General features: G+C 45.1%; 2 protein-coding genes and 1 long non-coding RNA gene across 7 annotated transcripts in view; 1 reads left to right on the top strand and 2 right to left on the bottom strand.

The window, feature by feature from the left end:
• The first annotated feature begins 1,368 nt into the window (after window positions 1–1,368).
• On the top strand, window positions 1,369–10,743 carry METTL21C (methyltransferase 21C, AARS1 lysine). Its single transcript, XM_010958015.3, has 4 exons — window positions 1,369–2,220; window positions 5,213–5,364; window positions 8,136–8,253; window positions 9,320–10,743. The coding sequence occupies exons 1-4, from the start codon at window positions 2,031–2,033 to the stop codon at window positions 9,712–9,714; spliced, it is 855 nt and encodes a 284-aa protein (XP_010956317.3). The 5' UTR covers window positions 1,369–2,030; the 3' UTR covers window positions 9,715–10,743.
• Window positions 2,280–5,198, bottom strand: LOC141579783 (uncharacterized). The gene is made up of 3 exons (XR_012511759.1): window positions 4,096–5,198; window positions 3,600–3,638; window positions 2,280–3,495 (listed from the first exon to the last, which is right to left on the bottom strand). It is a non-coding gene; the product is annotated as an uncharacterized LOC141579783 (long non-coding RNA).
• Window positions 10,744–12,525: 1,782 nt separating the features above from the next.
• The window catches only part of TPP2 (tripeptidyl peptidase 2), a 58,850-nt gene continuing 47,262 nt past the window's right edge, over window positions 12,526–24,113 (bottom strand). For 4 of the 5 annotated variants that reach the window (XM_074378495.1, XM_074378493.1, XM_074378494.1 and 1 more), the window contains 6 exons: window positions 23,567–23,718; window positions 21,190–21,286; window positions 20,077–20,207; window positions 17,715–17,922; window positions 15,186–15,305; window positions 12,526–13,480 (listed from right to left, as the gene is read on the bottom strand). In XM_074378495.1, the coding sequence (XP_074234596.1) occupies window positions 13,391–13,480; window positions 15,186–15,305; window positions 17,715–17,922; window positions 20,077–20,207; window positions 21,190–21,286; window positions 23,567–23,718 (798 nt within the window). In that variant the 3' untranslated portion in view covers window positions 12,526–13,390. Of the gene's footprint in view, window positions 13,481–15,185; window positions 15,306–17,714; window positions 17,923–20,065; window positions 20,208–21,189; window positions 21,287–23,566; window positions 23,719–24,113 lie in introns of those variants that run through there. The other variant, XM_074378496.1, reaches the window with a different exon arrangement.

Genomic DNA, 24,113 nt, shown 5'->3' with positions numbered 1-24,113 from the left:
TATAAAACATTGGGGGTTAAAGGGTGCACAGAAATCTCAAATCTCGTCTGCTGCACAAGGTAAAGATATGTTTAAATTAACAGTTCAAACTTATTTTGAGAGTTCTAACAAGGAGCCATTCTCTGAACTTCCTAACTCTTAAATACTAACATATGCTATAGATCATATGATGTATTGAACTAATAAATAATGAACACTCGGTAGATTTCTGTAGTTATTTTCTAGGTTGCTTTTTGGGGAAACAATCTCTCATGCCAGCTATAATGATGGGGAGAGGGTCATTTCACTTCACAAGGAAAATATCACCTGTTATTTGGACAAAAATAGTACTAGTTTTTGAGTGCAAAATGGAGAAATGTCTTAAATTCAATGTGCAGACTCCAATGGTGCCGGGTGGGTGTCCCGCATCCAGTGCTGTATTGCCTGACTATGTCTTTGGAGAGAGCTTTGGAGATTAGATTAGCAATTGATACTGGACGTGGGAGAGGATTTGCATAAATTACCTTGCTTAATTCCTACAACCGTCATGTGATGTCGGCATCACCATTATCCACATTTTCAACAAAGATTGTACATCGCACGGCCAAGATTCCAGGGCAGGCCCCTCAGCCCAGCACTGAGACTTCTGCCCTGAAGATGCTCTGGGTACCCACAAACAACCAGTCAGCTATCTTTGAGGGGAACAACTAACTTCCTGGAGTTGGGAGGAAGTTGAAAAGAAGGAGCAAGTATCTGCGGGAGGAGAGAGCACAGGCTGGAAGAGCTCTGCTGGCTGCCTTGGTGAGCTGGAGAAGAGGAGCAAACATTTGTGTGCAATCTGCTGCACGTGAACGCGAGGGACACGCAACCGCTCCAGGCGTGGAGTGGAATTACGCTCGCTGAAGACCCGCGCGCTCTTTCTGGTGTTCTGTCTGTCTGCTCACTAGAGTCAACGAATTCGTAATGGTGTTGCCGGTGTGGCTGGTGGCGCTCCCAGTTGGCTGAAGCAATATGATGGGGCAACTCTGGGGTGTAAAAACAAATCAGGAAAACTATTTACATTTTGTAAAAAAAGACTAGAAAACAACTGTGACAACTAAGCATTACGAGTAATTTCAGGGCAAACCAAGCCAGGAAACCAAGCCGTGTCCCGCCTGGTGGTCAAGAATGCAGATCCTGCATCTGGACCTCCTGGATTGGACTCCTGGCCCTGCTGCTGGCCAACTGTGAGCTCCTGGGCTGCTTCTGAATCTCTCTGTGCCCGAATGTCTCTCATCTGAGAAGAGGCATAATAATAGCTTCTGCTTCAGAGGGTTTGCTGTGAGGATCAGATGAATCGATGCACTCAAATCACGAGAATGGGGCTTGGCAACAACGCGAGGAGCCCTGCAGCCAGGTCAGGGGCCATGAGTCTGATGCTGATCAATGAGCCCAAGAGCCAGGTCCTCTCTTCTGAATCAGCAGAGTTTTCCTGTGCTGCACGAACCACTTCTGCACTCTTGCTGCTCGCCACAGCCCTAGGAGGTAGGCAGAAATGATCCGCCCCTTTTGCTGATGAGGAAATGGCATGGAGGGGATTAAGTGAGTTGCCAAGAGTCAGAGCGGGAAGCCAAACCAGCCTCTTGGCTCTCAGCCCCCGGCACTTTCTACTATCTTGCTCTAAGCCTCAGACGGAAAGGGAGCAGCCCTGCGTTGGGGCCAAACCCATGATGTCATTAATCTGCAGTCCGCAAGGTACCTCCAGGGGTATGCATGGCTGGATCAGACCTTCTTTATCAAGATTCAGTTCCAAGAGCTCTTGGAAGTACATTTTAGATCGCCGCGACGCAGTGCTGGTCTCGGGCTCTGGTGGCTCTGATTTTGCCTTTCTGCACACACAGAGCAGGTGGGGTAATGGCTCATGGTCTCCCTCCACTCCGCTCTGCAACACCAGGATGGCAGCTCTGGGGGGGGCTGCTTTCTTTGCCCGGGAGCTAAGCTGAAAAGCAAGTGTTCCTTCCGGCTCAGCAGATGCTAAGGCGATAAGCTGCACCTTGCAGAGGCTCTGGGCGATGCAGACAGCCTGGCTGAGTGCTCGCTCCTGGCCACTTCTCTCCTCTCCAGCGGCTCCCGTCATGGACGTGTGTCTGCGCTCCGAGCAGCAGCCCGCGCACCTGCAGGAGGGACCAAGCCCCCCAGACAGCCAGATAGAGGTGGACGAGGAGGCTCTGCACACAGATGGCAGCAGCGGACCCCCCGGAGGTAACATCCTTCCTCACCTCCATAGCACCTCAGTTCTTTTCCTGGTGATGTCATTTTCCAGGGAACCTAGGGGGCAGAGCATGTCTGTTTCCTGGTAACTCTAGATTTTTCCCTCTAGTGAATCTTGGTAGAAAAATGCCTTTAGGCTATTATATGCATAGCACCCAGAGCCATCCCTATGTTTTCATTATTTACCTATCAAAGTCCACAACTTTGTTTCACTCTGGGTATAAATCTAAGATAGATTTTTGTCGCCAGAACTTTTAAAAAGAAACAAAAGCTAGATTCCTTTCTGCTTTTGGCCAAAATGTACCCCTGGCAGCTGGGTCATCCAGTGGCTCCTTGTAAAGCCAAGTGCATTTTCCCATTCTGACAAGGCAAACATTGAAGACTGCGTTTCTGGGCAGGGGCTCAGCGGTATATAAATAACAGCCATAACACATGATGTCATAAAAGCCAAGATACCACATTCAGAGCATTTATAATCATTGAACGGGGAGAATTCTGTCCCAACTCTGCTAAACCAGGGTGTTGTTCATTTTTACTAAATTGTTTACATAAAAATTCAACTCTACTTATCTCTAAAGTCTGATCTCTCCAGAACTATCAGGCTAGCATAGATACAATAAGTGAAAGTAATGTGCAATAAGCATACATTTCTGTATCTCTGCGGCACAGAAACAGGTCTTATGGGAGGAAATTTATGTGCCCAAGTTTCTTTATAATGTTGACCCGGAAAGTTATTATTTGTCATCCTGTGGAAGAATGAGCCACTTAAAATCAGCCCATTGGCTTTTCCTACAGTCTTGAGAGAAAAGATAGCCTCCAGTTAGTGACACATGGGAGGAGGCGGGGAAGGAGGAAAGGCTTGGGCGAGAGGAAGGGACGGGAAGCCGGCAGGAGCCTGAGTCCCTGATGGTCTGGCTGCTGGAGTAGGGGGTCCGGCGATGAGCAGCTTGGGGAAAGGAGGGCCCTCCATGGGCTCCGGGCACCAGAGGGCCTGCACCAGCTGGTGGATTTCAGGAATTTCTCGAGCTGGTTGTTAAACATGGCCTTTGGTAAAATTTAAGTTATAGAAATGTACAATGAAATGGGTTATGTAAAGGGCAAAGGTATATGTAAAAACTTAGGTAACAAATACTCACGTCTCATCATGAATGATTTCCCTACATTTGACGATGATCTGTGCTCTTAAGCAGCCGACAGGCCTGGAGTCCGTGGTAGCAATGCTACCTGCCGGCGGCCACTGCGCCTCTTCTGGGGTGGTCGCTGCTCCTTTGAAATCACAGAGGTGATGGCGTTTACACGGTGGTCACGGCTGAACCCTGCATGTCAGGGCTTCCTTACCGCCCGCCCCAACCTGGCTGTTAAATGCTCACCGGCACGTCGTGGTCTGTTCCTCTGCCTTCTCATTGTCTCTGAAACGGAACGCACAGTCAACCTCTGAGCCTACAGGAGGAGCGGGGTCCTCTCTGTTGGGCTGACATTGTCAGATGTCAGTAGCTTCCCTTACAGGAGGCAGGTGAGGACCACAGGCCTCTACCCCCAACCCCCAACGGCCTCCCCACAGCCTCCATGGGGGCCCATGACAGGATAGGACAATGTCTCAGGACTGAATCGGCCACTGTTCGCCAGCAGGTTCTGGAAAGTTTGGTGAAGTTCCAGGTCCCTGGAAGCTCGCCTTTTTGGTCAGGACAGAGAATTCTCCTTCTGGGGCTGGAACACACCAGGTCAGAACCCAGGGCCGAGAGCTGCCAGCATCACCGGCAGCCACTTTGCTCACACTGTGGTCAGAGACCATTTTGACACTTTTCTTTGGTAAAACAGAACAAAAATGAATTTCTAGAAAAACAAAATGAAAATGCAAATACGTACATGATATGAGCTTTGGTTTCTCATAATTAGATTCAATAGACGTGGTCAAATTGTTGTCAAGATTCTGAAGTGCTTTCTCCACGTTTCTGTCCTCTTCTTACTGGGACCCCATTACAAACGGTGTGCAGAGCCATGGCGGAGAACTGTCTAGTGTGGGTGGAAATCAGTGATCCCCGAAAGCTGAGGGTGGGTCCTGGTTAGGCCTCTCCGAAGCTCCCCTCAGCTTGAATTCACCCCCTCTTCCACCTCGAGTGTGTGTTTCTGATCCGAGCTCCTCCCGTATTCCATCCCTGGCTGGCTGTTTCCCAGGCATCGCTCAGGCAGCAAAGGCAGGTCTCAGGCAGGTTCCCCCAGACTCCTCGCAGCTGCTGCCCTCCCACCACAGGTACCAGCAGCGCCCCTTCCTGCCTCAGCCCCTTCGTATTCTCAGCATCCTCACTCTGACCTTTTGACTCACTGTTCCTTTTACTCTGAAACCTTCTGCACAACCCCGTTGATGTTCTGTGCTCCCATGAGGTCAGCCCCGATCAGGTGCCCTTTTCCTCTCATTTTATATGATATTCGAGAGCGGCTTGAGTGGGTCAGGCATGTAAAGGAGTATTTAAGGGAGTCGTAACTTAATAGCTGGAGCTCATCTGACAACCTCCCCCACGACTGTGGAGCTGGCTGTCTTTGGGTGACCTGTACCTTTTGAGGAGCCGTAGGAAGGATTTAAGGAACACGTTCCAGCCAACATGTGGGAAGGTTACTTCAAGACCTAAAAATAGTCAGGTCCATGCCAGCCTCGGTCTTCCTTATGCCGATGGTTCCTCTGTGCCATTCTGCGGGCGGCTAGCTTCCTCCTCATCCAGACAGAGGGAGGGATGGGCCCACCGCATGTCTGTCTTCTCCCGAATTGAGGGAAGGGCCCAGGGCACCCTTTGGCATTCCATCATATGATAAAAATTCCATCCCCTTGGAATTTTATGTCCCTGTCACCCCACTAGTGTGCAGCCACTGTCCTGGGGACACCCCCCTCTCCGTGAAGACTGCTCCACCTGTTCCCCTTTTACTCACTGTACCAAGCGTGTATTTGTGGTCAGTCAACAAATCATGAAACCTGCTTTCTGTCCCACAGATTCTAACAAGATAGAACCATCACTTCAAAGCCTCCTGAAATTTGTTCCTGCAAATTACGCCAGCTACACTCAGGAGTACTACCTGTTTGCAGGCAAGAAGATCGTCATTCAGGAGTCGATAGAGAGTTACGGAGCAGTGGTGTGGCCAGGGGTGAGGGAACCGCCATGTCGGGGTGTCAGGATTTCTGGGGACGATAACAGCACTCTCATACACCTGTGTCACCAAGTGCCTTAACATCCGCGCTTCTCAAGTTGAGGGTCAACTGATGGCCCCCCGGGGGGGGGCTGCTGGTGTGCTTAGACTCTGCAGACACACGGCATCTCTCCTAGAAGCAATGACTTCCCTGTATGCTATGTTTCTTGAAACATTATTTTTTACTTTAAAATAACCTTGAATATATCAGGAAGTAGGATGAAAAATTCATATGAATTAAGAAAAAAATCAGAAAAAAGTGTTGAGAGTTTAGCTTTTGCAGCCTGCACCTTTGGGCCACTCCCGCTGCATGGTGTGCAGGTCCCAGTGGAAGTGCTCAGGAAGCGGTGCTTCAGCTCATGTTCCGCCTGCAATGGTCCTACGAGCACGGCCCTGCGATGGGTGGAAACCCTGAGTTTAGAGCCAGAAAACCTGTTATGTTCAGGCTGTGTGTGCTGTTTCCACTGGGGGCGTGGTGCAGGATCAGGCTGGGACAGTGGCCCTTGGGGCCAGCACCCTCGTTCTTGTCACCACGGAGGTTCTCATGCTGGTGCTCGGAGAGGCTTCAGACCAGAACTGCTCAGCTGTTAGCACGGAGGGACGTGGCTCCTTCTGGGTTCTTGTTAAATGCAGATTTTGATTCAGGAGGTTGTGGATGGGGGAGGGTGGTCTGGGCAGCATTTCTTACATCCTCCCGGGGGACTCAGACCTGCTGGTCCATCGGGTGGCCGTGATCAGGAGCTCTCTCCTAGGTGGCCAGGGAGGGGAGACGAAGGGCTGAGAAGTGGAGGGCCAGCCTCGGGCCCCAGGCTCTTACAGCTCCACCCATCCCGTTCCCACCCAAGGAAGCTCAATTTTTACCCCTTTGCTTAACAGAAGTAGGATTTCCTCCAGATAAGGGTTTTTCTTTGGCGTCACAGGTCAGAAACTAGCAAGCTGCTGCACGGCTCCCCACTAGCAGGGTCTGACAGACACCTTCAGCAGCGCCTCAGAGATCAGCAATGGAGAGAGTATTTGTCCACTGGACTGTTTTAATAAGGCCTCAGCCTTTCATGCACCAAACCCTGGCCCCTCTTGGGACCTTGGTTTCCTAAGAGCTGCAGAAGGGTTTCTAGAGTGTGTGACTTCAGGAGCAGCTGACAGAGGGTGCTTTTTGAGTTTGCTAATAGGACTAGAAAGGGAGGGGGCGGTGGTGGCAACGCCAAAAGATGCAGCTGTTCCTGGGGAGGGGGGATCCTCCTCCAGGTGGCACCCGACGGGCCCAGGGCACTTCAGGAAGGAAGCCTACAGCCATCCCTTCAAAAGCCTCTCAATGCACAGGTCTGGGTGGCTCTGGGTGACATGCTATCTCACACTGAACACTCCCCACTCGGTGAATAATTACCCTTTCTCCTCAAGAACCAAAGAACTCCTCCCTCCAAACTTCAGCTCCCAGCTCCAGAGGTCCCGCTACGGCTGGTGCTGCTTTGCACCGTGTTCCTCAGCCCGCCGCCCTGCCCTGCGGCGTCGCCTCTCCTGCCGTCACCCCCAGCCCATCCTTCAGCACCCAGGCCATCTCTCCGGGGCCTCCGTATGCCCCTTAGCTCCCGGTGGTGCTGTCTGGAATCGGTTTCCGTGTCCCGCCCCCTGCTCCTCGGGTCCCCGAGAGGAGATGACTGCTCAGTAGGAACAGACAAGGAGGAAGGGAAGTGGCCTCGGGCCGTGGGGAGAGCTCAGATGGTCCACACCGCCCCTGCTCTGGCCTTGCCCTAAATAGGAAGTAAGGAGTCTAGAGCAACCAGGGGGAAGACAAGGCTGGAAACATGCAAACTAGAGAGTCCATTTGGCTTTTTCACCTCAGTATTCACATTCCCAGCTCATAACACTCTCATGCCTCACTCGGCCCAGACTCGAAGCCGCGGCATTGCTACCTGGCGCCCGCTGGCCCACCCCTGACACCCCCACGCAGATCAGATACCTTCCATCTTTCATAGACAGGTCAGGAGGCGGAGGCAGAGGAGAATGGAGGAGCAAGGAAAGGGACGTTGATTTTCTGTACAAAAATCTCCCTTAATTTATTCATGATTTTTTTTTTTACTGTGTAAAGGATGTAACCTCCTTGCTACCACTCAGAGCGTGGGCCCTGGACCAGCCGCAGTAGCATCGCCCGGGGGCTTGTGAGAAATGCGGTCCTGAGCCCCGCCAGACCTCCTGCCCCAGGCCCCAGGTGACCTGCACAGCGCACTCAAGTTTGGGAAGCACTGTCCTGCCAGTCAAGTGTGGCTCAGATGAAATACTTTAAAAAATGACTGCACGGTTGTCCAGTGTAGCAGGCAAAGTCCGAACCAACCTGAGTGCTGACCGAGTCGGGAGGGAAGTGCTGTGGGAGTTTATGCAAAACAGCCGTAAAGCGGGTGGAGGCCTGATGTGACTTGGCCAGAGCTGCTGCCCTGGGCCCTCCCCTCCTGGTTCTGTCAGCGCTGGTCTCGTCTTCCTCTCCCTGGGGTTGGGTCAAGAGGCTTCTGATGCAGGCGATTTAACACGTCCGTTCCTCTAGTTCCTTGGGTGGGTGTTGGAGCTGCCATATTCCAGAGGTCCAAACACAGCAGTGCATGGGTGCTTTGATTCTTATGAACCCCTCAACAAACTGAAGCTATGACATGTCTTTCAGTATTTAACTTTCGGTGGGGAACGGGGTCACCGGTTTCCACCGCTCCAGTGTCCAGGTGACAACTGTGGATGTTTTTCAGGCCACGGCTTTGTGCCAGTATTTGGAGGAACATACAGAGGAACTGAATCTCCAAGATGCTAAAATACTTGAAATTGGTGCTGGGCCAGGCCTTGTCTCCATCGTGGCCAGTATTCTAGGTTTGTCTATTCGCGACCTTGTTTCGAAAGACATTTACTGTGACAACAGTGATACTGTGTGCTCACTGTACGACAGACAGGCTGTGGTTTAGGTGCTTGGTTGTGATCTCACTCACCGAATCTCCCCAAAATTGATCAAGAGCAAGAATTACTACTGTTACCCTAGAAAAGATAATCACGCCTTCGAGGGGTTAAGTAACCTGTCCAATCCATTGATGACCGTGTGACAAAGCTGAAATTCTGAAGGTGTGACTCTTGAATCCCTGTTGTAAACAACTATGTTACACTGTCTCCTGCTTTCCATTGCAACTATTATAACCAACATTTTGAAAAAAATAAGTGAGTTAATCCAAGGTGAAGACAGATTTATACCCCAAATGCTGGTTAAGTCCTGGGCCTTGGGCAAGAGGCAGGAACCTCTGCCGACACTGTTACAGATCTTTTTCTATCAAAACCCATCTGGAAATGGGGTGATTTTGTGAACCCTTATCACTAGCTTTCAAAGGCCTAAAAATTAATTTAATGCATTTAGTAGGGGGCAGAATTACACAAAATAGACCATCCCTTGGGGAAAGAAAACTGGGTGTTGATACCTCAGGTAAGAGAAAACCGAAATCTTCAGATAAAAACAATTTTAGAAGGAAAAACATGAATTATTACACTAAGCAAATGCTAAGAACCTTGGCATCTTTTGTTAATTATGCTGAAATCTCCCCAAACCGCGCTGTTTAACTTAGTTTGTTAAAAGACAGGAACATTAGTCTATTTCAGTGATTCTCAACCCAAGGTGATCTTTGCTTCACAAAGGATGTTTGTCAACATCTAGGGACATCATTGATTGTCACGACTTGGGGGTTGGGAGGGGAGGTGTGACCAGAATCTCGTGGGTGGAGCCCAGGGATGTTCTAAACATCTTACAGGGCTCAGGGTGGGGTCCTCACAAGAAAGAATTTTCCAGCCTGTGTGTCCACAGAGCCCAGGTGAGGAACCTGGTTCTATTCTTCGCTGAGAGAATGTGCCCAAACATTTCCTGGTAATTATTCCAAGTTCTCTCTTCCTCTCTTAGGAGCTCAAGTCACAGCAACAGATATGCCTGACGTGCTCGGGAACCTGCAATACAACCTTTTAAAGAACACGCTGGGACGAACAGCACACCTGCCTGAAGTGAGGGAGCTGGTCTGGGGAGAGAGCCTGGAACAAAACTTCCCCAAGTCGACTTTCTATTACGACTACGTGCTGGCCTCCGACGTGGTCTACCACCACTACTTCCTGGACAAGCTGCTGGCCACCATGGTGTACCTCTGCCAGCCGGGGACCGTGCTGCTCTGGGCAAACAAGTTCAGGTTCAGCACCGACTATGAGTTTTTAGATAAATTCAAGCAAGTTTTTGATACAACACTCTTGGCTGAATTTCCAGAGTCATCCATCAAACTTTTTAAAGGAATGCTAAAATGGGACTAAACAAAATGCCTTTCGAAACAAGAGAGTGTCTTTTTGAACAGTGTTAGACATCGCATTTCAAGAAAAGATTTCTTTTCTAAAAACGCGAAGGTAGTGCGTAGAAACAACTTGCATACCTAGAATAAACATCACACTACAGTGACTTTCTAAAATAATCTATTCAGGATTATCTGACTAACCTAAACATACACAAAGAATAACGTGAAAAACGTAAAAGTAGCTTTGTTGGCTTCCAAGAGTCTCAGCTACGCGTTTAATAAATTTTACATGACTAAGTTAACAAACACATGGGTTTCCCCTCATTTCTGCTGGTTTTAAACTTGTTGATATATTTCTGTCACATGCTTTTTGAAACTGAGCTTGAGAGGGTCTGGATATCTTAATTTGAAGGATCTACTTCATACAGATTTTTTTGCTCCCTGCAGCAAAGGGAGAGGGTGCTAGTTAATAAGAAAAAGTTATAGGCTTAAATTAACACTGAAAGCTACAGAGACAGTGCTGGAATGAGAGAGTGGGTGTTGTCTTAGGGGCCGCAGGACTAGCGCTGAGCATCCGCTCTGCACCATCTCGAACGCCTCCTTCAGAAGTTCTTTATTGGGACTGACCTCTTTCTGTTGTTTTCAGTGATGTGGTGCAGACACTGGCCACCATTACCTGAAACTGGAAAGCCATCCTGACTTTTAAAATTTAGCACCATTTTGCTTCCTGTGTTAATCACGCAGTAATGTGACATTTTTGCCGAGGACGCCTTCTTCTGCAATGAATTTGGGTCCAGCTGTCAGCGTGGAGGTAGAGTGACCTAGACAGAAAGCAAGGCTGACAAGGCAGCTTTGTGTCACCGCCCCCAGATCCCAGCATCACTCACCATGGGCACCACTGATGGTCCTCCTGGGAATCACGGTTCAAAGCAGAGTTTGCCAGGCTGTGGGTATATCTCTAGTTTCCACAGCAAACTTAATAAACTTCATTCTAAAATTTCATTATCTGAGAAAGACTTACACCCCATTGAAAGAGAGAAGTAGTAATTACAGAGGAGTCCTCATTACAACAGAGCCCTGGACGCGGCTCATAGATTTGAAAAAGAAGAAAAAATTTGCCTGTCAACTTTCATGCTGTACTAAACATACTGTTAAAAGGCGCTGTTACTTACCACCTCCCCCGGCCAGCTCCTCACTTGTCTGCTTCTCACCCCCAGCGAGGACTGTGGAAACATCAGACGGTCAGGCTGCTGCTGACCCGGCTTTCGGGGCGGCCCGGCTGCTTACTGCACCTGGAGCTCCGCACCTCGCTTCAGAGAGTGTGTCCAAATCCACCATGGGCTTTTCTTCTCCCATGTTAGAAAATATAGCAAAAAGAACAAAACCTGAGGAATAAAGTGAGAAGAAGGAAACTCTGCAACAATGGTGATTTTATGTAAATCAGTAAGTCATATTGAAGGATCCTAGAAATTATTATATCTCAACATAGCTCAGAAGGGTGTACTTCAAAATAAATCTATTGCCAGGAAGTTCTGAAACTTAAAGTTCGATACTGAATTCACGTTCCCCCCAAAAAAGGTATCCGTGATTGTCATTGAAAATGGTATAACTTTTTGTCAGTGAAAAAGCACCTCTAAACATCTCTCCTCCATTAAAGTCATGAGAAAACTGACGGAAATTCTCGGAAGCAACATTTTCAGATTTCTGGGAATTAACCAAATGCACGTAGCAGCTTGAGGTGTGTTCACTCCAGTTAAAACGGCTGAATCTCAGTATGAACAGTGTCCTTGTGATGTTTTCAATCTCCCCGTCCCCATCCCATCTCCAGCTCCCGCACAGCCTTGAAAACCAGCAGCCTGGCCATCACTGGAGATTGTTCCCCAGAAAACACCACGTGCGAGGCCGTCTTTGGACTCAGCTCTCGCTCAGCCTGTTCCCAGGGGTATTTGTCTAGGTAATTACAGGCAATTGTATAATTCTGTGGCCACCTGAGATGGTGGATACACTTGGGACTAGTTAAGAAGCTTAAGGAGATGCTGGGAAATGAGATGCTCGGAGGGGCGCTGGGAGCTGCCATTTTCCTGGGTATCAGCCCCGCTCGTGGCAGAGCTGAACACGTCCTCAGGAGAGGCCCGAGGAGGACCCAAGTGCTCACCCCTGGCGGGCCTTGAGGCTCTGCAGCAGGTGGTGCTTATAGAAATGACGAACCTGGTTGTAAAATGCGTTCTCTAATTTATAGTCAGTCCATCAGCATGACCTTGGGGAGTCACTTGACCCCTTCTGAGCACCTGTTTCCTGATGGATTGAACCTGTATGTATGTGGACCTGGATACGTGTAGGCAAGAGAACATGCATGTAGTTGTTCATAGATGGACTCTGGGCAGCTCAGGAACTGTGCAAAATGTCTGCATGCATATTTGCATCTTTTTTCATAGAGGATCTAATGTTTTCATCAGATGGAGTCAATTATTCAAACACAATTATGAATGACTAAGACCAGATCACTGGGAGGCCTTTTCCAGTAGGAACTTCTAAAGGAACAAGATTTAAAAACCACACACACACAAACACATTGGCTGTGAGTAGAGGCCTTTTAATACCGTCTATGTACGTCTGTTTATTTGATGGAGGAAGGATGAGGGAAGCAAGTGCAGCAGCCAGAAAGATAAAAAGTCAAACATACACTAAAGCACATAAGAATTGGAAATATAGTCAAATAATCACAAGCCTGTAAGAAACATTATAAATTACTTCATGTTGAATTTTTTGTCTATGGATTTAATATATTATTTCTGTTCCAACCCCAAATCATTTATGAAAAATTAAGACCAACTTTAAGAAGCTTCAATATTCACTTTTATTATTTATAAAAAAATTAAAGTTCAGAGTGCATATGGTGTCCTGCAATCTTGGTTTTGCACATTTATTCACGTGTTTACATTATTTCAACTTTAATAAACATACCGTATGTGTATCTTTACAATACCTGATCCAGATTCAAGCTGTCTGGCACTTATACATGTACTGTTAGTTCATTTTGATGCTCTGTACGTCACGAGGATGTTAAAAAATGATTGGCCTGAAATGACTCCAAGATGAAGACTGATTGAAGCATAAGCTCCAGCATTTGCCACGCGTTTATTTGTGCCAGGTTTATTTCTTTCCCTTAATTGAATGTGAACCATTTGCCAAAAAAAACCAAAAAACAAAAAAACCCCAAAAAACCTGGAAATGAAGTTCTGTTACTTTTTAGTCCAATAAATAATTTTAGCTACGCTTAATGTAGCTTTTTTTAAGGCCTTCATACAATTGAAAAAAATTAAAGTCGAGCATGTTAAAACCCTGTTCATTTATAAAATAAAAAATAGAATTTTATAGGTCTGCAGTTAAAAGTTACTGTTCAAAATCTCATGCATATAACAGCTGCAACCCAACTGGAAGCCCTTGGTGCTGGCAGTCAGGGCACAGCTCGCCACCAGTACGGTGAGGCGTTGCGAAAACACCATGATGTCAGAGGTCTAGGTTTACATGTACCAAGCCACACGCCAGCAAATTCTCTGATAAATACACATCATTTTAATAATCAATATTTGATAGCAGATGAAAACATGCATTAGACTAAAAATGCCACAAATTTGGTTTTATATCCATTCACTATAAAACTTCCTTTTTTAAAATCTGAAGTCTTGGTTCCGATTTTAGAATACACAATAATCAGGAGGATACATGATGGGGAGCCAGTTTTCAGTAAAAGATGCACAGTGAGTCCATCCAAGTAGCTTCATCAGCTATAATAAAACACACACAAATATGAAAGAACAGGTTTTTCAAGCTCAGTATTTAGGGTAAGTTCTGTATTAAATATTCAGTAATAAAGAAGTAGTTGCACATAGAACTTTCCTTCCATCCAACCCAACATCAACCCACCCACCGACCTTCCTTCCTGCCAACCAATCTTCCTGACCACTGACTAACCAACTCTCCTACCAACCAGCCTACCCTGGAGATTATCATCGCCCCTGCCCACTTCGCCTGCTTTCCTTCCTCTCCGTCTCCCTTTGTTCCTACCGACTTGACTTAACCTGCTCCTTCCCTTCCTGCCAACCTAGTTTCCTTTCATTCATGTTTCCTGAGCGCCTACTGTAGGCAAACTCTGTTCTCAGCACTAGGAAAACAGCACTGAACACGCTCACTTCCCATTTTCAGGAAACTCACACTCTAGTCAGGAAAGCCAAATAGTAAATAAGCTAATGCAGAGATGAATAAATAAGTAAATAATTAAGAAATATATCAGGGACAGAGTAAAAATGAAACTTGCTGTGACACAGACTGGGAAGAGAGATGGTCAAGAAAGGGCTCTCTGAGGAGGGGACAGTGAAGCTGGAATCCGGATGACAAGCAGCCTACTCTGCAGAAATCTGGGCAGGGGCTTCCCCAGTGGCTGGAGTAGGGGGTCCTCCGGGGGCAGGGGCGTTGGCCGTGCGCCAAGCGGAGAGGAGGCTGGCGTGGCAGCGGCAGGGTGCGTGTGTGCAAGTGGGACGTGAACGTGGCTGAGGTAGGAGCCAGATCACACCTTCTAGGCCACGGGGAGGGATCTGGATGTGGCTCGAATGTGACGGAGCTTCACCAGCAGGAGCCTAAAGCCATTTTTTTTGGGCTGCTGTGTGGGAACAGACCTCAGGGGAGCAGAGTGGTGGGAAGATACGGCATGAAGCACCCCTGATGTGAGCATCTGGGTGGACCACTGGCTTCACAAACAGAAGAGCTCACGGTTTATGGTCTATGTGATGAGAAGACATTAACAACCAGTTCCAGAAAGAGCTCTCTCAAAGACCTGAAGAAGCTAATTTAAAACATCTTACAATTTGAACTGACTGGGGAAGATACACAGGAAAGGTCTAAGAGTAAAGATTACCTGTAGCCCTACCCCAACCTCCATACGTCTTTCAGGTAAAATCAATTATGCACGTACAAAGGCCAGGCTAAGACAATTTCTGCGGAATTCAGTAAATTTTTACACTTGACATTTAATTTGTGCAGAGCTCAACCATAGAACTTCCTTGCATATAACACTATACATGGTAAAATAACAAATGACCTATCATTTCAAATGAAGAATAAAATCAAATATAAACTCTTAAAAGTTCACCCATTTTTAGAACTGAGCCAACATGTGTTTAGAAGGAATTATTCATTTCCTTCATAAGGGAAATCTGTCTTCTAACTCTACAAAACTTGTAATGCATTTTGCCTATGTTGAAAACACGTGAGGCTAAATATAGGTTTTCTGGACAGGTGTAAAAAATGTTTCAAAAATTTATAAATAGCTTATTGACTATCTCTCACGGATTTATTCACATTACGTTAATTAGACCAATAACCAGTCATGCTGAAGTTGGTACTGCTGTATCACTACCCTAAGGCTCTCTGGCTGTCCTGTCACTATACGATATTGAAATGACACTCAACAGTGACAATTTAAATATCACTTACTTGAATACAATTTTTCCAGTTTTCTTTTGTTGGTTTTTCTTCCACAAGTTTAGTTGCAAATTTAAGGCCTCTCCCATACATTTTATTTACTAATGCATGCTTGTATGCAAATGTCAAAACCTACAATGTAAAACAAGATACAGCTTACCTACAAAATATTTACCTTTTAAGGCATATTGCATTCATAATGAAAGAATCAAGGTTTTAACAGAAGTGTAACTTTTCAAATAAACATGTTACAGCAAGTAAATTTTAAAAACTTGAAAAAAGAACAATTAATGTCTTTAAAAAAGCTGGGTGTTCCACAGAACAAATAATTTATTCAGGGCAAGAAGATTATGATGATAAATCACTAGCTGCTGGAATCCACACCAAAACACCTCTTTATGTAAAAGAAAGCCAACGTAACTGATTATAAAAATGCAAACTAGGATAGAAATACAAAACTAGAGAGCCACCATAAATTACCAAAGTTGCAAAAGAGGACAGAAATAAAAAAATAAAGTATCAAATTATATACACATGTTATTACTTTCATCTGCTTCCTTTTGTATGAGTCTGGGTCCTTTAATTATTGATCTGTCAGGTACACTTATAATCATTTATTTGTATTTTTAGTCTGCACTTTAGGACGTGGAGAACATCCTCAGAGAAAGGAATCCTGTCACATTTGTTTGTGTTCTAGAGCCAAGCACAGTGTTTAACAGTTGTTGCTACTGTTAATGGAGAGCAGCTTCTTGTCTTGTGGCAGAAAGAATTCAGAGATGAGACACAGAGGACAGGAAAGGAAAGTGAGGATTTATTAAGGATGTTTTCAAGGGGAGAGCGGGCAGACTCAGGCGAGTGCTGCCCTGAGTTTCCTTGGCAAGCCCGCTAGACAGGGTGTAAAAAATGAATGCGCGGAATATTCATTGGAGAGGGAAGGGTTTGGGGTCGTATTCCCTGATTTCCACCCCAGCTCCACCTTCCCGAGGGGCAGAGGGATATTTGTCCTGATTTAGTCTTGATCGGAAGTGTCACAGCGTCGGTGCATGATGGGCACTTCTAATCTGCAAGGCTAATTTTATTGTAATGAGGGCATAATGAGCAAAAGTTCATATTCGGACGCTGGAGATTCCCACCTTTTCCGACCTTTCTTTGCCTCCAGGACATCTGTCACCCCCAAATATGTGATTTCCTATCAGCCGGGAGGTTCCTGCTTTTCTCCGCCTGCCCAAGGACCCCCGTTGTTCACAAGATGTGTGGTTTCCATGCCCCTCTCTCTCCCCTCACATCTGCCTGCTCTAACACTACAGACGTGGTAAACAGCAGGTGATGAACTGCATGCCCTCTAATACAGCAGAACTGTGGCAAGAATAAAATTATTTATAGCAACTTTACTGTGATGCTCATCAAATGCTTATTGCCTCGCTGTTGGACCGGGTTCTGACTCAGCCTCCTCCAGCAGCAAAGCAGCAGGCACCGTGTGTGGCACGTGGCGGACATGCGATAGCTGTTAGTACCAACAGCCAATACTGCTGATGTCCATTCACGTGCTCAATACACTGTCATAAAAGCCTGTGGCAGGTAGTGTCACTAGCCCGCACCAGAATCCAGTCCCCAGCCTAAGGTCACACGGATAAACGTGGCTGAGGCAGGACTGAAGTCCCAGGGGTCTGATTTCAGATCCAAATCCTTAACCTCTGGTGCAGGTCCCTTCAGTTTCTGGAGCATAACTGAGTTCCTTCTACAAAAGCACTATTGCACTGTGGTGGAAAACTCTCAAGCTGACAGGAAGAATCTCCTCCTACTTTCAGGGGTTTTTACTAAGAATTACCATAGTTTACCCTGAAAACAAGCATCTGTCTACTAAAAAAAAAAAAACCAACAGTTTGAGCTGGGTGAGCAGAACTGCACTGATTTCATATTTTCCCGTGTGTCCAGAAGAAAGGAAGACTGCCAAAGCCTGTGCTTACATAATCTCTACTGTAAGAATCACAGGAGGGAGCTAAAGGGGACTTAAAATGTTTTTATAATCAACATTCAAAAAGTTCATCACATTAATGTTACTTTTTCTATAAACTGGGTTTTAAAAACTATCAATTGCAAATCAAGATGATAATTATTTAGAAGCTGAAGAGTTTTGAGAAAATTAACATCTAAATTACCTGCAGTGCCCCACCTCCATCCCCGACAAACCAGCCCACAGCCAGATGTGGGCAGGCAAAAAGACAGCTTCTAGACGCTTCTTAATTTCAGCTTATACGTAAATGGCTTAACAGGAGACCACTACATAGACTCTACTTAGCCAAGCTAGCGTGGCTAAGCGGCCACCCTACAGACAGATAACACAACAGTGAAGTGGTTTTCAAGCCAGGAAGACAGAGCTAATAAACACAGCGTCTTCCCCAGGGCCCAGCTCAGCCTCTCTGTTTACCCTCTTCCCCTCTGCCCATCAGCCAGAATACCCAACAGCAGGCAGCGGCCACAAGACAGGCCTGCGAAGGACCCCCCCCAGAACTGGGCCAGAACAAGACGCACAAATGGTACCTTATTGTCATAAAGGTCAGTCCATTTTGTCGTTTCCCAAAAAGTCTCTGCCAGAGAATCTAGAGCACTTTCTCCCTCGTCCTCTCTTCCCTCTGCATCACTGGACACGGCCCCGTCCAGCTCCTGGGCCTGGAGAAGATGGTCGGCCAGGGCGCAGCCCTTCCTACAAAGGGCGTCTACGAGCGTCGACTTCTGTTTGTCCATGTCACTGTACACCAAACCAAAGCACAGTCCACAGTGAGTTACATTTCTTTAAGAGCACAGCTTATCCGAAATTAAACTCATGCATTCTTCGCCTGAGATTCACAACGCAGAGACTCCGTGTAGCCGTGTACGGGCATCTGTGCGGCACATCAAATGAGCCGTGGTGACACACAGACCGAACGAGCCAGGGTTGCTGTACTTGGTTAAACAGCCTGCCATAAACCACACAGGAAAGGCTGTTCCATTCTAAATCCTGTCGGCTAAGTCATTCTCAGAACAGTACCTTCTAAGTGTTTAGATCTCTTATGAATACCAATCATTACATATTTGTCTCTGTGGAGTCACAAACTTTCATGTATAAATACATGATAAATAAAATCAGCCAACAAATACAATGCTTATTCTGAAAATGTCAGCAACTGTTTTAGCATTTTAACATATTAACTCACTTATACACAAAATAACTCTATGAGTAAGAGACCATCAATTACCCCTATTTTGCAAAGGAGGAAACTGAGGCACAAAGAGATAAGGCAGTTTGTTCAAGGTCCTATAGTTAGACAGCAGTACATCCAGGATTCTAGGCTCAGCGCTGGCCCCAGAATCTCTGGTCTTAATCGCCTTGGTCCCCAGCCTTGCTCCAGGGCAGGCATCTTTGTTTTCTGATGTATTCCAAGTGCTCAGAAATATGCCTGGCACAGAACACACTCAATAAATCACTGCTGAGTGTAATACAGTAACAACCTACACTCCAGGAACAGTGTTGTCTAGAATGCTTGCTTACTTGAGGCATCATGTCCAACCTCTGTCAGATATGCATGAGGATGAGGATTAAAAGTGCTGAGAAAATGACCATGAGGCCCTCAGACACGGGAAGAACAAATTGTCTCGCACTAACAATGACTCTGAAGGACCCTGAGTGACACGTGCCACGTGTAAAATCCTCTGGGACTCTACAGTCAACACCAATTAGACACTGACGCCAAAAGGCAATTAAAATGAGAACAAAAAACAAAAAACAACCAAAACAACCCAACAACTTGCTATGACCTAAATTACCCACCTTAACACACCTGCAACGTAGATGAGATTAGGCCTAAAAGACGCCTAAGAGTTTATCCGCAGAGTTTTGAAGCTTAAAAGAGCCAACTTCCATTCTGTTTTGGTGGAAATGTTTCTGGGGCTGCTCCGTCGCTTTGGACTTACGCACAGACGGATGGATGGGTCTGGGGCTGCTCTACAGCTTTTCACTGACTGAGGCCCCCGTCACCCCCCACCTCTTAGATGCCCGGCAGCACCTGGAAGGTCTTGGCAGTACTTCATTTATGCTTCACAGTGACCCCAGGAGCCAGACAAATCTCTGTCCCCATTTTGTGAGGGAGAACTGGGGCCCTGGAACAGAACTGAACAGGCAAGGTGAGCCTGGCACATTCCATCATCCGTGGCCGTCCTGACTGACTGGTCCCAGGGAAGGGCCGAAGGATGCAGAATCCAGAGGCCGCACTGGGGGGGGACAAGTGTGCTGGACCACCAGTCCTAGATTAAATTGCCTGTGAGACTCCTATTTCACCATTCTCCGCTCCGATGACCTAAATCCCACATATCTGGAATATTCCTGCCCTACCCTCTTCTACCTTAGAATCGATCTGCTCAGGTTAGATACCAGTTAATCCACGAGGCTTTCTCCTCTTAAAGGAAAGTCTGCTCTCCTTTCCATAGGCTTCCACAATTTAAAATCCTTGTTAGAACTCTTAATCACATTCTACCTAGAAATCTCACCTTCTGCATTAGAGTATATGTTTTCTAAGAGTTGAGAGTGTCTTGTCCATTTTTTTTTACATCATTCTCAGTAAAGCTCCATATAGTTTTTCTCAAACACCCCCAAATCAAATTTCATTGGTCCTGATCAAGGTCACTCAAATCTCTCCACCACGACCACATTCTCCACCACATGGTGGAGACAGCAAATGACTTTTCTTTTGCTTAGTCTTAAATGACTGGAGAAAATGATTACAAAATACCTAAGGATGGAGTAACCAAAAATTGGTAACTCCAATTATAAGGATATAACAAATACCAGAAAAGAAGGGTATTTTCAATAATTAAAAAAAGTAACTAAGAAATGAGATGCAAGAAAGATTATTTACTGGTTAGGTACTTTTTTATAGTAGCTGCATCAGGTCTGGGGTCGGTCTTCATTGCAATATAAACTGCTAGGGCCGTCTGATCTATATGAGAAATAACAGCATTTGCAGCTTCAACGATTTCATTAAGTCTTTTCATTCGTTCCTGGGGAGGAAAAAAAAAGACATAAGAAAAAACTGGACATATCAATGAGAACCCTAACGCATTTCACTTAGGCCGTCTGGACCAGGGGAACTACCGCCCCCGCAGCGGGGAGGGCAGGTGGTCTGCGAGCCCCGGGGCTCTGCGCCAGTCTCCCACTGCGATCACTGTGATCGTCAGCGTCTCTGGAAAACCTGAGCTCAGATGGGAAAATACCCGACGTTCCCCACTGGCGCTAAACAGAGTAAACAAATACAAGCTTCACAGAAACATCAAGTGTTCTCCACAAAGGCAGCTCTTTTTCTGAGTATCTTAAGAAAAGAGTTTTGAGACATGATCAGCCACGTGACCTCAGTCCCACACATGAAAACAGAAGTAAAAAAAAGCAGAGCTGATCAAATAGATTCTTTCTAATGTGTTACTGAAATCACAAAGATGAGCATACACAGGAATAAAACCAAGAGTCTGTCCAGACACCAGGGTGTTCGTGGTGTTTCTCTCAATGCCTTCGAGTTCACTCTCGACCCTCGATAACTTTTAACTGATTATGGTTTCTACTGCCATGATTATCAGTGAGAGCTGGTCCATGTGAAGACAGCTGGGAATCACAGCCAACTCTTAAAAATCAGAAACAAAGTTAACAAAGTTAACGCAAAGGTGCTTAGATTTCCAGCAGGCCAGTACCACTGCCTTCCGCTCCTGGCTCTTTAGGTTAAGGTCAGAAAAATAATCCTTAGGGTGTCGTATCTACTCCTCCTCCCACCAGCCAAACGTGTAAGCGAGAATCCTCAACTCAACTCATAGTAATGGCCAAGTCCTGCAGTCAGCATAATGAAAAGTGCTCAACAGAACATTAGATTTGAGGAAATATGTTTTTAGTCGGCAAGAAGAGAAGACATGTAAGGTTGCACCTTTAGTCAAAATGCAAACCTTATCTAATACTGCAAACAAAATAAGACACTCATGAAAAACGAACAGGCCTAACCTTTTCAGCATCCAACTGATGAAGTCGTGCAACGTACAGAGGAAGATAATTAGGATATGTTTCTTTCAGTTCATTATAAATGTCACTAGAATCCAGCCTAGGTATATGAGAAGAGAGAAACATTCATTATTTCATTTCTTTTAGAAAGAAAATAATTTCTGTCTCTCCTATTACTTAGCATTGTTTCAAAGTTCCAGTCAATAACCTAAGGCATTAATCTGAAATATAATTATTGACAAAGATTGCATTTATTTGCAGGTAGTATAAATCTGCTTACCTAGAAAACAGAAAAAAACAAACTGAAAATTATTTCAATTATGAGTCCAACAAGATAGTCAGATAAAAATCCGTATCAGCAGCTTTGCTACGTACCAGTTATAACTAGATTTATAAAAAGTGGAGAAAAACATTTGAAGACAGAAAGATGAAAAGACCTAGAAATGTCTCAGATCTACAAAGAAGGAACAGTTACACTTTTTTGAAAAATCTGAAGTTTTGAATGAGTGCAGAGACGGATGTTCCACATTCCCAGCTGGGGAAGCTGCGTGCACCGTGAGCTCTTCCTGGTCATGAGGAGGGCGGAGTGGCAGCTCCAGGCGGCCTTGGTTTGCCTTGCCTGGCAAGAGACCACATAGGGATGGGGGTCGGGCCTCGTGTCCCCAGCAGTGCCCACCCCAGCAGACCCTCTGCCCTAGCAGGGGCTGAGCAGGGGAGAGCCCCCACCTCTTGGCCAATTCTGCCCAGGAAGGTGGGAGCCTTGGGAGGGGGCACCTGTGGTCCTGGCAGCAGCCTGTCCAGAGGAAGGGGAGGTCTGCAAACTGAGTGGGAGTGGGCAGAAGACTGTGACCTTGCCTCAAACACCAGAGGCTTCATTTTCTTAAGGAAATGTCTGCAGACATTCCTAATAGATGTTTCTTCATCTGCTGTATGCCCTTAGGATCATTTCCAGAGGTTTAAAAAGGTTTTTTTTCAAAAGGGTTTTCACCAGTTTTCTGGGCAGCAGGTTCATGGGACTCCTCACATTTCATGACAGAAGCAATGTCCACATTTCACTTTTAAAGTTTACACTGTATCTGCAAATGTTGATGATGCTCTACAATCAGCCAGGAAGACAGCCTAGTTTTAAGTGGAAAGAAAGGTAGGTCTAAATGTGACTGATGCTATGAGGGTTTAGTCCTTGGGAGTTATTTTCACAATATGATGATGTCTCTTCTCTTCAAGACCTGACTGTAAGGACGGGTACACATCCAGTGAATGAGGACTCCCAAAGAAAATCTGTGCTAAAAAAATACTGCAAAACACAAACGGAAAAAGCAATCGAACTGCCTGCATAGAATAAATTTCCACTATGCAAAAAGCAGGCTAAAGTCAAAGAATAAGCCGGGGGAAGAATCTGTGACACGTACAGAATAAAGATTAAAATAAGATTTTACAAAAGCATTAGTATCTTTTATGTTAAAAAGTTAAAAGAGAAATCTGATGTCTCAATAGAAAAATAGGTAAGAACATATTCAGTTGATAGAAGCCAAAGAATGAAATGAAAATATTAAAAAAAAAAGCTCAAATTTAATAATAACCAAAGAAATGCAATTTAAGACTGCAACAATGGCCTTTTATTCTTGCACCCTTTGGTAGCAAGACTTTATTTTTAATTACATGGCTCACTGTTGGCAAAGGTACAGGGAGTGAAAGGCTCTGTTGTGTTCCACTGGATGGACTGTAAATTGCTCATTTGCTCTAGAAAGCAATCTGGCAAAATATATCAAGATGATTTTTTAAATTAGTATTTTTGATTCAATAATTACATCTTTAAGATGCTATCTGATGGAAAAGTTAAAAAAAATACTGTATGTATCAAAATGCCCATCACAGCATTAGAGAGAAAAGCTAAAAATGTATGTGTCAAATGGAGTATTTAAATAGGTTATATTTCATCCATAGAATCACCACATAGTCATTAAAAATGGTGTGTTAAAGGACTAGCAAATGACACAGGAAATGCTCATAATCAAATAGTAACTGGAAAACCAGGACACAGTATCACTCACTCGCTACACATACAAATATACAGACAAACAATAATAGGACAATGATTATCTTTGGAGAGGGGGCAAAAAGTGATTTTTAATTTCTTCTTTGTATCTTCCAATAAAATTCTCTTCCAAAAGCAAATCAGAATAAGGATTAAAATAAAATTCAAAAAATTCTTATCACAAAAGGGAATGAAGAAATAAGTACAATTACAAGAAAATTTAAAAGCACTTGTAATCCTACTAGCCACTGTTAACATTTCTGACACAGCCAGCGCATATACGCACAATACTGTTATAACTGGGAAAATAAAAGTAAACAGGATTAAAATCCATTAAAAACTTACTTTGTCATCCATTGAATTTTAAGATCTCGTAATGCTTCAGTAAACTCTTCTTTTAAATCTTTCTCTTTTTCTGAATCTTTTTCTTTGTCTTTGCTACCATTCTTAGTTTTTGTTGGTGGAGAGATTAGGTAGTAATGAACGGGGATTACATCCTGTGAAAAATGAATGTGGAGAGAGTCTTAAATTAACATGTTTAATTTTACTTACTTCAAAATCTTCAACAGTCGAATATCACCTGACATGGGCCACACTTGAATTGTACTACACTGAATCTCAGATTCTAAGGGCCACGACACAGTTGAAACTCCAGTAAACTGCAAAGTAATTTCCCCCCAAACTTTAAAACTAATGCCTCTAAATATCTCCTTTAAAATATAAGGAAATAAGAATAAACTTTTCTCCGCTTGAGTGTATTTGGTATTCATAGTTTTACTTGACAGACTACAAAAGTATATTGAGCTTTCTATTTCCGAGGAGAGGAAATAAGTTAGAATTAAAAAAAGAGAAGATCCTCTTTTCCAAGTAAATTTAAGGAGAATTTTCTTTC

This window comes from Camelus bactrianus, chromosome 14 (genome assembly GCF_048773025.1).
Source record: "Camelus bactrianus isolate YW-2024 breed Bactrian camel chromosome 14, ASM4877302v1, whole genome shotgun sequence".
Lineage (NCBI taxonomy): Eukaryota > Metazoa > Chordata > Mammalia > Artiodactyla > Camelidae > Camelus > Camelus bactrianus.
This window is presented reverse-complemented; position numbering and strand designations above follow the sequence as displayed.

Coding starts and splice junctions, on each gene's coding strand:
- METTL21C (XM_010958015.3), top strand. CDS start 2,031: ATGCAGACAGCCTGGCTGAGTGCTCGCTCCTGGCCACTTCTCTCCTCT. Junction 5,365..8,135: donor GAGCAGTGGTGTGGCCAGGG/GTGAGGGAACCG, acceptor GATGTTTTTCAG/GCCACGGCTTTGTGCCAGTA. Junction 8,254..9,319: donor CATCGTGGCCAGTATTCTAG/GTTTGTCTATTC, acceptor TTCCTCTCTTAG/GAGCTCAAGTCACAGCAACA.